At 39.6% G+C, this 16,205-nt stretch overlaps 1 protein-coding gene across 1 annotated transcript in view; it reads right to left on the reverse strand.

Moving 5' to 3' along the window:
• Positions 1–16,205, reverse strand: part of SBSPON (somatomedin B and thrombospondin type 1 domain containing) — a 146,428-nt gene that overhangs the window by 21,635 nt on the left and 108,588 nt on the right. Inside the window, exon 4 of the mRNA XM_053715125.1 lies at positions 6,233–6,409. Coding sequence (XP_053571100.1) covers positions 6,233–6,409 — 177 coding nt within the window. The remainder of the gene's footprint in view (positions 1–6,232; positions 6,410–16,205) is intronic.

Here is a 16,205-nt window from a genome sequence, read left to right on the forward strand (position 1 = left end):
TGGGCAGTCCTTAAGAGATTCCATTTTCCCCCTGACTTCATAACGGCCGTTCAAGCCTTGTACTCAACTCCTACTGCCTCTGTGTGTGGCCTGGGTTTCTGCTCCTCTCTCTTTCCTATCGCAAATGGCACCAGACAGGGGTGCCCCCTTTCGCCACTCTTGTTCGCCCTATCCATAGAACCTTTGGCTGAGCAGATCAGAACTGACCCCCAAATAAAAGGAGTCACCTTGTCGGGCACTGTGCACAAAATTGCACTCTTTGCCGACGACGTAACTTTGTTTCTATCACACCCCGATCGAGGGATACCTAGGCTCCTCGATATACTCACCACGTTCGGGGCCCACTCTTACTATAAGCTGAATTTATCAAAAACACAAGTGTACACGCAGGGGTTTACGAAGGCTCAATTAGCTCCTCTTACGGAGTCTTATAAATTTGACTGGACTGAACACTCTGTCCTACACTTGGGTGTCAGGATCTCTAGCAGCTTTCCCCAAACAATAAAAGACAACTATCTCCCTCTCCTAACTTCCCTTCGCTCTCTACGAAAGGACTGGAACCTCCAGCATGTCTCCTGGGTGGGTAGGATTACGGCGCTGAAAATGTCTTTCCTTCCCAAGCTGACATACCTATTCCGCTGCCTACCTATTAAAATACAGAGGCATCTGCTCCTTCAATTTCAAAGTGGGTTCACCAAATTTATATGGTTAGATAAACCTCCTAGAGTCGCACACCGAGTACTTCAACTTCCCAAAACCGCGGGGGGCATAGCTTCACCGTCGGTGACACGGTATTATGAGGCTGCAATGCTTACCCATGTTTCTCAATGGGGGGTAAAGTCATCAGAGGCCAAGTGGAAATCCATTGAACAGGCTTCATTGCCCTTTCAAATCACCTTACGCGACTTAATTTGGTCCCCTCCACACTGTCGTAGGGAGCTTGCCCTAACGAACCCTGTGGTTTGCGAATGCCTTAGCTTTTGGGACAGAATACGGCACCATCCCCTCGTGTCTCCGCATCCATCCCCAGTCTCTTCCATAGCAGGCCTCTTATCGGGCCTCCAAGACTCTCACCCTAATAAGTGGGTCCAACTGGGAATTAATAATATAGTGGACCTCTGGTCCACGTCCCCTCGAAACTCATTTAAACAATTATCCCAGATCAATGCCGAGGCTCAGATCCCATCGTATCTACCTTTTGAATACCAGAGGATTAAGAGCTTCTTAAGCAGTTGGGGCTTTAAGCCTACCCTAGACAGACCTCTGACCCTCTGGGAGTCCATCTGGGCAAGGGGAGATAGGCTGTGTAGGCCTCTTTCAGTCCATTACAAGCTGCTAGGGGGGTCCCAAGACCTGGAGACCCCTCCCCATCTTTCCCGTTGGGAGACGCTGACAGGTAGGCACGCTTCCTTGGAGGAGTGGGAACGAGCTCTCTCCCTGACCCAGAAAGCTATACATTGCACAACATTATACGAAACCTATTTTAAAATTCTCACTCATTGGTACTATGTACCCACTAGGTTAGCGAAAATATTTCCGGCAATGTCCCCCAAATGCTGGAGGAATTGTGGCCAAAGGGGTAATGCACTACATATATGGTGGGAGTGCCCCGTGATCCGGCCCCTGTGGACTAAGTGCTTTTCGGTGCTACAGAGCATTGGCATTGGGCTCCCCAGGGTAGCCGAGTCAGCTCTCCTCCACTTAAATCTACACTCTTTACCTAAAAATCACGCGTATATCTGCATTTACCTGTTCATGACTATAAAGTACTCTGTTGCATGCTCCTGGAAGAAGGAACGGGCTCCAAGTTGGGCAATGATCTGTAATAATATGGCATACATTTATACAATGGAAAAGGACATCTTTTACAAACTAAATAAGTCTGACCTGTTTGAGTTAATTTGGGCTGACTGGAAGGAGCTCCAAAATACAGACTGGAGGCCCAATGCAACTGCCCAAGACACATAGTACCAAGCCTATATCCCCTCTATGACAGTAGCCCTTCTAACACATACACTACCTCAACCAGATGGTACGGGCTCCCCTCCTGACACCTCTCTTTATGCTATTTCCCCCTCCACCCCTACCACTCCTCCTTCCCACCACCCTCCTCTCTTATGCTTAGAAAATCTATTATATGTTTAGATTTTAAGTCCCCCCCCCCCTTTTTTGGATCTTAGACTTGTCAGCCATGAATCAAGGCTTGATAAGTAGTCTCTGTTCATAATGTTTTGTAAGTATTGAGAATTTGTTTCAATTTGTAAGGTGTAGACCCCCACTTGCTATATCTGTAAACATTATCTTGTCGGATAGGAGCTGCGTCTCCTCAGCATATTTATGTTCTTCTTTTTACTACCAATAAAAATTATAAAAAAAAAAAAAGCTTCGGCAACCTCTCTTTCCTTTTGGCTTCGGAGCGTAATACGCCTAGCCTATGAGACTGCTGGACAGCAGCCCCCTGAAAGGATTACAGCTCATTCTACTAGAGCTGTGGCTTCCACCTGGGCCTTTAAAAATGAGGCCTCTGTTGAACAGATTTGCAAGGCCGCAACTTGGTCTTCGCTTTACACCTTTTCCAAATTTTACAAATTTTATACTTTTGCTTCTTCAGAGGCTGTTTTTGGGAGAAAGGTTCTTCAGGCAGTGGTTCCTTCCACTTAATCCTGCCTTGTCCCTCCCATCATCCGTGTGCTTTAGCTTTGGTATTGGTATCCCACAAGTAATGGATGATCCGTGGACTGGATACACTTAACAAGAGAAAACATAATTTATGCTTACCTGATAAATGTATTTCTCTTGTAGTGTATCTAGTCCACGGCTCGCCCTGTCCTTTTAAGGCAGGTCTAAATTTTAATTAAACTACTCTCTGTTTGTTTTCGGTCGAATGACTGGATATGACAGCTGGGGGAGGAGCTATATAGCAGCTCTGCTGTGGGTGATTCTTTTGCAACTTCCTGTTGGGAAGGAGAATATCCCACAAGTAATGGATGATCCGTGGACTGGATACACTACAAGAGAAATAAATTTATCAGGTAAGCATAAATTATGTTTTTAAAATATTTTTTCTAATAAAGTTTTATGTTTTTATTCATTCATGACGCACACGCATAAATGTCATATTAAGGGTCTATATGTGAGTGCTTATATAGTATTGCTTTTTTGTTCAGTTGTTTGAGCTGAAACTAGAGAATAAGGAGATTTTAGGAGTTAGAAAAAAAAGCTGATGAAGGTAATTCCACATTGTGATACATACACATACATAGAGAAACATGGATTTATATGTATTGAGATATTCACATTACAATCTTATGCACATTAAAAAATATTTCAGAGGGATTTTCAAAGTGATAGTCACATATAGATCTCGAGATATCTAGACATATATATACATATACATATCTCACAATAAATAGATATACAGTATCTGTCCAAAAATCATCACATATACTGTATAGAGAAATATTTATTTATAAATAAATAGAACATATTCCTTTAACAAAACATTCTTGCAATATGACATATTCACCTTTTCATGTACACTTTTCGAGGAGAATACGTCATGGGCTTTGTGCAACAGATTAGGGTTTTAGTTTGTTTTGTTTTTTTCTATTTGTCTTCTCCATTGACTTCTATGGGGGAATATGTGAACGCGCACGTGATCTGGCTTGTTTTGCAACTTGTAATACCCGCACAACTCCCAAATGCGAAAAAAATAAATGATAAAAAAAGATTTGCTGCGCAACTTGTAAACTTGCCCATAATGTTTAAAAAAAAAAAGGTTATGTCAGAGAAATAACTTTTTAAATGCATAAAAAACAGCAAGATAAACACAAGAGAAATAGGTAAAATAGAATAATTAAAATGTATAGAGATGCATAGCCAACAGAAAAAAGGAGTAGGGGTAACCTAAATTTGGCACCTTAAAGATGGGAAGCTGCACTAAAAAAGAATAATCAAATTTATAAATCAATAACAGACGTGGAAGCATTTTAAGGATCAAAAGTATGGATTATCACAAATTATAACAGAAGTTTATTACAAAGTTAACCAATATACACATATTAATTAAAGCTATCTTTACCCCCCACCACAGTTTATTATCCATATAAAAATATATACTTCTTTGAGTGCTGATGATAATGTGATACATAAGATCTATGGATATCATAGGGTTACTCTTTGCTCTAACTAAATTAAAATTTACCTTAAACTTAAAGTGACATTGGGGCACACAAGTTTTCTGAGCCATAGATTATCTTGCTAGATGCTCAGACACAACAACATTACTAACTGGATTTCCTACTGGGATGTAATGCCAGAAACCATTAGATAATTGAATCTTTTTACTAATACAGCATGTCATGTAGAAATCCATAAAGGATTATTATATATATATATATATAAATTCATAACTGAAACACTTAATGTATGTATTGTATCAAACTGTGTTACTGTGTTTGTATTTATGTGTGGTGTCTTATTTTTTGTCTGTATGGTTTTATGTATGTGTGTTGTGCAGTGAAACCATTTGTGTTTGCATGTGTGTCTGCTTGAGCTTAGGCCTGCACAGTGCGTCTCTTGTAAAGGTTTATCCAATGTAACTGGTCCTCTTGAACAGCTAATAGGCAGATGTTCCAGACTTAATGAACATGAATTCTGAACCATAATTATAGGTATAAAGATACCTTTATGTATATTACCTACAGTTTCATTTATGTCTTATATAATTTTTCAGAACAACCTATCACTCATTGATAATCTTGACAGCAATGTTTTTGGAAAAGCACATTTAACAAACTTTACATATTCTGATTTTCAGGAGACTGGTAAAATACATACAGTAAATAAACATCTATTTAAAAAGAAAAGTTTTTCACAAGTCGTATTTCTCTTATATTGCTCTCTCGACTGTCTTCATCTCAGTTGTCTCTCTGATCAGCAACAGCTAAAGTACACTCACCAAGAAGAGCTAAAGTAGACTCACCAAGAAGAGATGGTCTTTTTAAGGAATAATGCTCTGCTTTGCAGTTTGATAATCAGACCTGTTCCTAGCTAAACCTTCTTTTTGCTATAGTGTCTTGTCAGGATCCAGTATATCAACCATTATGGAGTTCTTCACCACAAATCTTTAGTGAAGAAGGTAATATGGTTTTTCATAATTTTGAGATGATGTTAATTGTAAACTTTGCCAAATGCTTTATTAAATTCTCCGACCTATGTAGTAGTTTTTATCCACATGAGTTTTCTTTATAGGTTTCTCATGAACATTAGGTCCAGAATTCAATATTTTAGTGGAAAACTACAAGGTTGTAGACATGTGAGTTTCGTTTCATTCAGAATCGAAATTCGGACGAATTAGTCAAATTCAGAGATTTCAAATCGATTCGAATTTCTGTATTACCTTAGCAACGAAATTAAACTAATCCGAATGCATTTGTAATGAATAAATCCGAATTAGTTCGGATTTATTCGTTACATTCGAATGGCCATGGACTAATCAGAATTCAGTATAAAAATTAAATTTGTAATCACAATTCAGTATAACATTAAAATTTTGTGAGCTTTAGTGAAATAGAACAGTTAAATAATTCTGTTTGTGCAACTTGGAACCATCTGAAGCAACATAACACATACCGAACTTCCGAATCGAATCGGAAACGAATACATCCAAATTTATTCTAATCCGAATGAAGCCAAAACGAATACATTCGAATGTATCCAAATTCAAATCAATCCAAAACAAAATTTGAAAAAATCTGAATCGGTTCAAAATGAACCAAAACAAATTTTTCCGCTGCGCACATGTCTACAAGGTAGCATAAGGCTGTTTCAAAGAAGAGAACTTCAAGCATCACTGATAGATTTGATCCTTCAAGAACAGAGTATCATTCATCTATTGATAATTGCATTGCTTCTTTGAGTGAGTCAAGCAGGAAATTATTGTTCAACTCTTACATAGTTACAAATAATGGTTGCACTAGCGTTCTCTGCTAATTGTTTTTTACAGTGGTCAGATTGTGCAATATTCTTAGTGTGGGCCTGCGATAGTGATAGAACATCCACTATCAAAAGTGCTCCACTCTGGGACACTCCGGGCCAATCTGAGACATAATGTATAATCATAATTTAAACTATTATGATTTTACCCTATAATATAGCACTTTTTATTGCTTTGGTTATTGTTAATAGCCAAATTCTCTATAAAATGTCAACAACTATTATGATTGTTTACCTGTCAGCATCACTGCCATCTCCATAGCAACGATGGTTCTTGATATTCATTGCTGGAATCTGACATGTCACACATACAGTGTATCCTTCCCGTAGATACTGCATCCATCGTGCATATGGCCGTACTTCATCAATGCAGTCGCGAGACAATGATTCAATCTGGAACTCCACACAGTAACTAAATGAAACATAGTTTATAATGTGATCATTTTGTATAGTATTGCTATATTAATTATACCAAGGCATATATGTTCTTCACCTTTGCCCTTAATCAAAATGGCGATAAGAAACTCTGTTTTGAGTACATCACAAGCCATATGATATTTTGAACCAAATTAATATGTGCAATGTGCTAAGTCAACTCTCCATTACAACACACATAACATACAGTACAATTACTATACGCAAAATATAGCTTTATTGAATGACTATATGTAATCATTATTTCAGTCATGTTTGAAAACTCACTTTTTAATTCATTCTTGCCCTCAATAATTTACTCTTGCCCTTAATCAAGATGGCGATATAAAACGCTGTCTAAACTGAGTCATATGCCACATGACCTTGCACTTTGAAACCACCTTATTTCCATAGTTAGCAATACACTTAGTGCACAATACACTTTATGGTCTAACCCAGAAGTACTTCTTTAGATTTGGGTGAGATCCTGTTTACATTTTTTTGGGGGCCAAAATTCGCCACACCCCTCTTTTTCTGATTGGCTAAAAAAGCCTTTAAATAACTAAACATTACACAAAGCTGGTATTGTCTTGATAAAGGCCTCTTAGAAGGCCGAAATGCGTTGACTTTGTGACAAACCAGCCAGAGTTTCTACTTTCATATGTTGAGCTTTTTTCCTTTTAGCCCAGCTAGAACTTTTAGTTTTTGTGCATCTGTTTGTTTTTTCTTTTTACAGGTATTTCTAAACGCCCCTGGTTAGCTCTGGACCTGAAGCCTTTTCCAAGCATCTCCAACTCCTGGATTGTTTTACATCGGACTTTCATTTGGGACTATTTGTTCTCATTTCACTCTGAGACATTTGTTATTTTCTTTTTCTTGGGACGTCCCCTCCATATATCCTTATTTGGTTCTTAGGGCCCTGTGAGTTCTATTATATACATCTGAGCTCAGATTAATATTTATTGTTCTTTTTTTATATTGCTTCTCGCTATACTTTTATTTTTAAGTTTTTATGTTGGATTAAATAGTTTTTTATGAATCAGTTTTTATTCTGGATTGAATTAGTTCTTTATAACCATTTCATATTGTTTCTTATAAATATTATAGCGTGTTGATACTTTGCATTCATACCCATATGTATACAGTAACCCTCTATGCATTAATCTCCACTTTGTCCTACTGAAGATTTGCACTTATTTCCATTCAGTCATATTGAACATACCCTAGTACTGGTTATATTTGCCTGAGTACCCTCTCTATAGCACACTTAAGCCCCTATTTTGGTGGCGCTCCTATACCTCCCCTCAATTGTTATATATGTTCTTCATAACAATATATATTTATATTTCTCTTGTAAGGTGTATCCAGTCCACGGGTTCATCCAATACTTGTGGGATATTCTCCTTCCCAACAGGATGTTGCAAGAGGACACCCACAGCAGAGCTGTCTATATAGCTCCTCCCCTAACCCCCACCCCCATTCATTCTCTTGCAACTCTCGACAAGATAGGAAGTATCAAGAGATATGTGGTGACTTAGTGTAGTGTTACCTTCAATCAAAAGTTTGTTATTTTTAAACGGTGCCGGCGTTGTACTGTTTTACTCTCAGGCAGAAATTAGAAGAAGAATTCTGCCTGGAGGTTGATGATCTTAGCGGTTTGTAACTAAGGTCAATTGCTGTTCTCACACATAACTGAAGAGTATGGGAAAACTTCAGTTGGGGGAACGGTCTGCAGATTACCTGCTTTGAGGTATGTTCAGTATTTTTATTTCTAGAGAGATGAATAAGTTCTAGAAACTACTGACAGAGCCTTGTGTATTTGAGGTAAGCTAGATGCAGTGATTTAACAACGACTGGGATCATGCTTACAAAACAGGGTAATACTCATGTTAATACTCATATTACTTAGTGACAAAACGTTTACATGTTTCATAAATAGGACGTTTTTTCTCTGAGGGAGATAAATCTTTATTAGGGGCTTAGTTTTCCACATGGCTAGTCAGATACTCCTAGGAGTATTTTCTTAAGGCCCCTCTGACATCCAGTACATGGTGGGAGGGGCCTATTTCCGTGCTCTAGATGCGCAGTTTCCTTCAGACTGAGACATACAGCTTCCCTAGAGGAGTCCTCTGGCATCTGAGGACCATTATAAAGGGTTTATTTCTCTAAATCGTATTTGAGGGCAGGTAGGAGCCTCAGCAGTGCTGTGGCAAGGTGCTCAACTGTCTTTTACCGGTGGTTGACTTTTTTTAACTCCGGTTTGGGGGCTAAGGGGTTAATCATCCATTTGCAAGTGGGTGCAATGTTGCTTTAGTCCCTTACACACACTGTAAAAATTTCGAAGACTTTACTATATTTTTTTAATTTTCAAAAGAGCTTTATTTAAATAATATGCAAATACACTTCATAAAATGCATTTACAAGATATACGTCAGACAAGATGCAAAGCAAAATATCACTAATACAGCACATTGTACATATTCTGAAAAACATGACATATACTTATATATATTCTCCATGAGTTTGACGTACTAAATCATATTTTTGTTAAATCAGTGTATCTCTCTATTGTTCCCATTGTTAGCACTGCAGACCACTCTCAGATCTTATAGACTGGTAAAAGTACTGAAGGGAGCGCAAAAAACAAATAAACTAAACAAAACAAATTACAAAAATCAAAAAGAACTAAGGGGAGGGGAAACAAGAAACTATATCAGTGTGAGTGATATAAGATGGCTTAATATATATCTGTATAGGCCTCCCATAGGCCTGTGGCACTCTCACCTGTGGTATATATAAAGAAAATTTGGGTTTTAAAGGGGGGCTGAAAAAGATTAGAATTGTAACTGGGAGTTAATAACTTGTATGTAACACCTTGTGTTTTTAGGATGAGGATACCTGTGGGGGACAAAAACTGAGCAGGTATATATGCTTGGAGCTATATATTAAACTCTAGGGCCACAATGCAGTGGTATGATCTTCAGGCGGCTTCTAAGGAGTTATCCTTCATAAATATATGGGCTTAAATGATGTTTTGCCGTCCACTCTACTATTAAGTGCATATATTCAAACATGTGGATAGAAGGGATTAGTGTTTATAGTTGTTGCCCTAATAAGGTGTTTAGCCCATTCCACCAGCCGCGGGCTCCGGCCGTAAACCACGCGGAGGGGGGGGGGGAGGGAGGTCACACGGTGATCGCTCTGGTAAGGCTAGTTTACCTGTTGTGAAATATCGTGCAGCATAAATAACTTCAGTGGTGATATTCTTTTGGTATGAGTAAAAAAAAGGCTCTAACTGATCAACAGAGGGAAGTATGTATATAAAAACCCATGCAACACATTGTAACTTAGATAATCGCTAGAAAGGGTATAATGAACATGCTCCAGAACCTCCTAACATAGTGGCATGTTTCATCATATATGTAGAGCTATGCAGTCTGTCTGATGCACTATCCCACCGTCCCCCACTAGAACACAATAAGTACCAGCTCAGAACCTTAGAGCGTGCAAAATAAACTATTTATAAACTCAACAATAACATATAATATACCCCTGTAGGACCAGTCGAGTCAGGGTTGTAATGTCCGAAAGGGGCATCTGCAGCCTACCCCTTTCCTGTTTTTGGGTAGCGATCGCTCGCTTGGAAGTGATTAATTTCCCCATATGAGTCAATTATAAATCTCCGCCATCCGTCCTCAGCTGGAGCGTAATGCCAACGAACTAAGAGCAGTTCAGAAAGTCTTTTTGGTGCCCTAAGAGCCTGCTGTGAAACCGCCGGTCCCAGATTTGTGTAAGGGTTATCCGTCTCATCTCTATGATTGCAAATGAAACCCTTGTACAATGTATTCCGCTGATTAGCGGTAACTATCGCTATGCTATGCTGTGACTCCACGAGACCATCCGGCTGTGAGCCCACGTCTGACTCCCCAGTATGTATGACACCTCTTTGATATGAGTACTTTTGTTGTGGCCAGTACAGACGTCTAGCAGTTGTCTGCGTATGTGGAAAGGCTGATGTCAATTGATGAACTTCGACTTGGGTAAGATCTCGGCCCGCTACTTTGGTAAACATGCAGTCTGGGTTGTGTCTAAAGTCCATTATTGGCTGTAATATTCCGGGGCCAGGCATTGTGCGTTGATGTTCTGCACATGTTTTGCGGTGGGGTGTATTAGTTGTGGTGGATTCCATTAGACCGGCTCCATCTTGGCTGCTGAAATCAGAGGCTCTCTCTTTTTGATCCTCCGGTGCACTATCGGAGCAGACTTTACTCATCAGATAGTCATATGGCGCCTTGACCAGTAGCGATTCAAAGATTTTCTCCAATCTTTCCATAAATGATGGAAGGCGATGTTGTTTCTCCGTTTCTATCACACAGATCATTGTGAATAAGGGGAAGTAAAATGAAGCTTCTGCACAGTTCCTCTTAATATTTATCACCTATGGTGTTGTAAAAGAATCAAAGTCCCGTAAGATATAAATGGTGAAGAGATTCAGTAAGCTAGATTTCTCTAGCAGCACCGATAACCCGGCTCTTCCCGGGGGGGAGGTGGAAACCTGTCAGCAGGCCGCCGCCTAAGGCCTTTCTCCGAACTGAGTCCCCAATGTCATATAAACAGCAAAAAGAAATGATTTTGGCTCCTGGACACCTGTTCCATGGAGTTGTCATATAATATGATTTTGTTCTTGCTGTTAAATGCCAACAATCGGCGGATTATTGGGAGATCTTTTGGAGCCTACAGAAAATGCGTCCTGTTCTGAACGCTGCACGGACACGCCCGACTTTACTATATTTTTACACTGTTTTGCAGTTTAAGTGCTAGTTTTTTTCTCTTAAAGGCACAGTAACGTTTTTGTTTAATTGCTGTTTCACCTTTATTAAAGTGTTTTCCAAGCTTGCTTGTCTCATTACTAGTCTGTTAAACATGTCTGACATAGAGGAAACTCCTTGTTCAATATGTTTGGAAGCCATTGTGGAACCCCCTCTTAGAATGTGTACCAAATGTACTGAAATTTCTATAAACTATAAAGACCATATTATGGCGTTTAAAGATTTATCTCCAGAGGATTCTCTGACTGAAAAAAGGGAGATTATGCCATCTAGCTCTCCCCATGTGTCAGAACCTATAACTCCCACTCAAGTGACGCCAAGTACATCTAGCGCGTCTAATTCTTTTACCTTACAGGACATGGCGGCAATTATGAATGCTACCCTCTCAGAGGTATTGTCCAAACTGCCAGGGTTACAAGGAAAGCGAGACAGCTCTGGGGCCAGAACTAATACAGAGCTTTCTGACGTTTTAATACCTGTGTCCGATATACCCTCAAAATACTCAGAAGCTGAGGCAGGAGAGCTTCTATCTGTGGGGGACATTTCAGATTCAGGGAAGGCGTTGCTTCAGTCTGATTCTGAAATGACAGTGTTTAAATTTAAGCTCGAACACCTCCGCTTATTGCTTAGGGAGGTTTTAGCGACTCTGGACGACTGTGAACCCATTGCAGTTCCAGAGAAATTGTGTAAAATGGACAAATACTTTGCAGTGCCTGTTTACACTGATGTTTTTCCAGTCCCTAAGAGGTTTTCGGAAAGTATTACTAAGGAATGGGATAGACCAGGTGTGCCGTTCTCTCCCCCTCCTGCTTTTAAAAAGATGTTTCCCATAGATGCCGCCATACGGGACTCATGGCAGACGGTCCCTTAGGTGGAGGGAGCAGTCTCTACCTCAGCTAAGCGTACAACTATCCCCGTCGAGGACAGTTGTGCTTTCCTAGATCCTATGGATAAAAAATTGGAGGGTCTCCTTAAGAAAATTTTTATACATCAGGGTTTTATTCTCCAGCCTCTTGCATGCATTGCCCCAGTTACTGCTGCAGCGGCTTTTTGGTTCGAGTCTCTTGAGGAGGCTCTACAGGTGGAGACCCCGTTAGATGATATTTTAGACAGGATTAAAGCTCTTAAGTTAGCTAATTGCTTTATTTCTGACGCCGTTTTTCATTTAACCAAGCTAACGGCTAAGAATTCAGGTTTTGCCATTCTGGCGCGTAGGGTGCTATGGCTTAAGTCCTGGTCAGCAGACGTTATTTCAAAGTCTAAGCTTTTTAACATCCCCTTCAAGGGAGAGACCCTATTCGGGCCTGGTCTGAAGGAGATCATTTCTGATATTACTGGAGGAAAAGGTCACGCCCTTCCTCAGGATAGGTCCAATAAGTAGAGGAACAAACAGAATAATTGTCTTTCCTTTCGAAACTTCAAGGGTGGCGCAGCTTCAGCTTCCTCTAATACAAAACAAGAGGGAAATTTCGCCCAGTCCAAACCAGTCTGGAGACCTAACCAGGTTTGGAACAAGGGGAAGCCGGCCAAAAAACCTGCTGCTGCCTCTAAGACAGCATGAAGGAGTAGCCCCTGATCCGGGACCGGATCTAATAGGGGGCAGACTTTCTGTCATGTATATTCCTTTAAATCCTGTATCTGAACCCTATAAAAGTCTCCTCCCCCAACCTCTCTTTGCTTAGTATTGTCTTCTGATACCTGGATCACATTAACTACTGTCTAAGTAGTTCAGCTAAGCCTCCACTTAATTTACCATCTCTCCTTTGTCAGCTGTAACCTGGAAAACAACTGCTGCTGCAGCATTAAGCTCTCTCTGCCCTGGCAGTCTAAAGTAAGAGCTTCTGTTAAGGTAATCTTTACCTCTCCTTTCACAGGCATATTCCTGGATACCCTGCTGGAATTGTAAGTCTTACCTTCCTTACTGGCACCTCCTCCTGCTCTCCAGCACTTCCTGACTCAGTCTGCAAGCTGTTACACAGAAACGGATTTCACAGCATCTCTCTCTGTCTCTCATCACACTGTAGCTGCCAAACGGACTGCAACTCCTGGGGTGAGATTACTTTAAACTTGTTCTCTAAAACTCTGCACATTTGCCTTGCAAGACTTGATTTATATATTGCCTGCATTCTCTAGACATTCCTGTAATTAATACTGAACTTGCTGCATCTGTTTATAAAGAGACTGCACCATTGTTTCTGATATCCATATTAACTGGAATACAAATAATCTGCAATATTGAGGGTGATTGATTTATTTTATCCTGTCTGTTGATAACTTTGCTACACTGGGAGTGTTTGTTATACCTTGCTATTTGGAGTGGTTACAGCTCAAAGCACCAATATTTAAAGAGACCGTTTGCAATCTCTGCAACACATTGCTGCTATTCCCTTTTGGGCCCTCAGTCTATGAGCAGAACAGGGATTATTTTATTAATTCCACTATTTTGTGAGACTGAGTGGAACTTGAACCTAATTCCCAATTCTTAATAAAGTCCTGGTATTACAAAATACTAAGCCATAAAAGGAATTATAATGGAAATTGCAGACCTTACAAATAAGGTGAATGCTCTCACTCAGAATATGGATCTCTTAATACAGGGGATAAGAGAGATCCAATCTGAGAATCAATATTTACGTACTGTAATCAGAGATCATATTGATAAAAGACCTTCAGTATCTGAGACTAATGAACCTCAGGTTTGTCCCCCTGAAAGGTTCACAGGTGATAGGAACTCTTTCAGGGAGTTTAAAAACTCCTGTTTGTTATATTTTTCACTCAAACCTAAAACATATCCCACTGATCGTATCAAGGTTCTTACCGTGATATCATATCTTAAAGGTGAACCTAAAACTTGGGCTACTAATTTTTTTGAAACCAACGATCCAGTGTTGGATTCACTTCAGTTGTTCTTTGATAAAATGTCTTTTCTTTATGAAGACAAGAACAAACAGAACACCGCTGAGATAGCCCTTAAAGCTCTAAAACAGAACAAACGCCCTGCTAAAGATTACATTTCAGATTTTAAAAGATGGGCACCTGACACCCTCTGGAATGAGGCAGCTCTATTTTTCCAGTTTCGCCAAGGGTTATCAGATCTAATAAAGGATGAACTAGCCCAGGGTTCTATGCCAACCACTCTGGATGCCCTTATGACCCAAGTGGTTACTATTGATCGCCGTCTAAGAGAGCGCAGACATGAAAAAGCTCCCACAGAACATACTTGGAAAAGGCCTCCCACATCTGCTTATCCAAACCCCACTCTACGTTTGGATGAACCAATGGAAGTGGCCTTTACTAAAGGACCACTTTCTGCTGAAGAGAAAAATAGAAGAAGGATAAACAATTTATGTTTATATTGTGCAGCAAAGACACATTCTGTCAAAGAATGCCCAAGTCTTCTTAAACAGAAGGGTAAGAGAAATTCTAGTAATATTATCTGTACAAATAGCACATTTTCTAATAGTCATTGTAATCTCTCTGTTACTCTATAGTGGGAAACCCAAAGAATACAGACCCAAGCAATTATTGACTCTGGAACTTTTGGTAATTTAATAGATAAGTCTTTCACAGAGTTGTATGATATTCCATTAATAAAAAGAGGTGATTCACTTGCCATCCGTGTTATAGATGGTTCTTTTATTTCATCTGGGCCAATCACTCACCATACCACACCTCTTCTAATGACCACTTCTTCAGGTCATAGGGAACATATTACCTTTGATGTTATAGCCTCTCCTCTTTTTCCTATTGTACTAGGCTTACGGTGGTTACAAACACACGAACCACATATTGTGTGGAATAATTCAGAGGTAAACTTTATTTCTGAGTATTGCACTAACACTTGTTTTACATCCACACATATTCTTCAGACCACGTCAGAAAAACATCTTATTCCTGACTGTTATTCTGACTACTCAGATGTATTTGATAAAGTAGAAGCAGAGAGGTTACCACCTCATAGATCATATGACTGCCCAATAGAGCTCCTACCAGGTTCTGATATTCCTTATGGGCATATATATCCACTGTCAGAACCAGAGCTAGTACATTTAAAACAATACCTTGATGATAACCTAAGAAAGGGCTTTATTAGGCCCTCTACGTCACCCGCTGGGGCAGCTATGTTTTTTGTTCATAATAAAGACGACACCTTAAGACCTATAATTGACTATAGGGAACTGAACAAACGAACCAAGAAAAACAGATACCCGCTACCCCTCATACCTGAAATAATAGAACGACTTCAGGCAGCTACGATATTTACAAAACTTGACCTAAGAGGGGCATACAATTTAATAAGAGTAAAAGCTGGACATGAATGGCTGACCGCATTTAGAACAAGATATGGATTGTTTGAGTATACGGTCATGCCGTTTGGGCTATGTAATGCCCCAGCGACATTTCAGAGTTTCATCAATGACTTGTTTCGTGACCTTTTGGATGTGTATATGATTGTGTACCTTGATGACATACTCATTTACTCTAAAACATTAGACCAACACATATCACATGTTAGAACTGTGTTACAGCGACTGAGACAAAACTCATTGTTTGCCAAACCCGAAAAATTTATCTTTAATATTGATACTATCTCTTTCTTGGGATACCATATATCTCCTCAGGGCATACAGATGGAGAATAAAAAGGTAGAGGCTATAGCATCATGGCCCATTCCCAAAACTAAGAAAGATGTACAGTGTTTTATTGGATTTTCAAACTTTTATAGAAAATTCATAAAAAATTTCTCTCTAATAGCTAAACCCTTAACTGCTCTCACAGGTTCCCATACTCCATTTTTATGGACATCGCGGGCTAATACAGCATTTAATAAATTAAAGAAAGCTTTTACTACAGCACCTATCCTTAAATTTCCTGATCCCCAATTACAATATGTCTTGGAAGTGGACGCGTCAGATTATGCCTTGGGAGCTATTTTGTCCCAACGCATGTCTCCTAAAGACCCTC

Source organism: Bombina bombina, chromosome 5, assembly GCF_027579735.1.
Source record: "Bombina bombina isolate aBomBom1 chromosome 5, aBomBom1.pri, whole genome shotgun sequence".
Classification (NCBI taxonomy): Eukaryota; Metazoa; Chordata; class Amphibia; order Anura; family Bombinatoridae; genus Bombina; species Bombina bombina.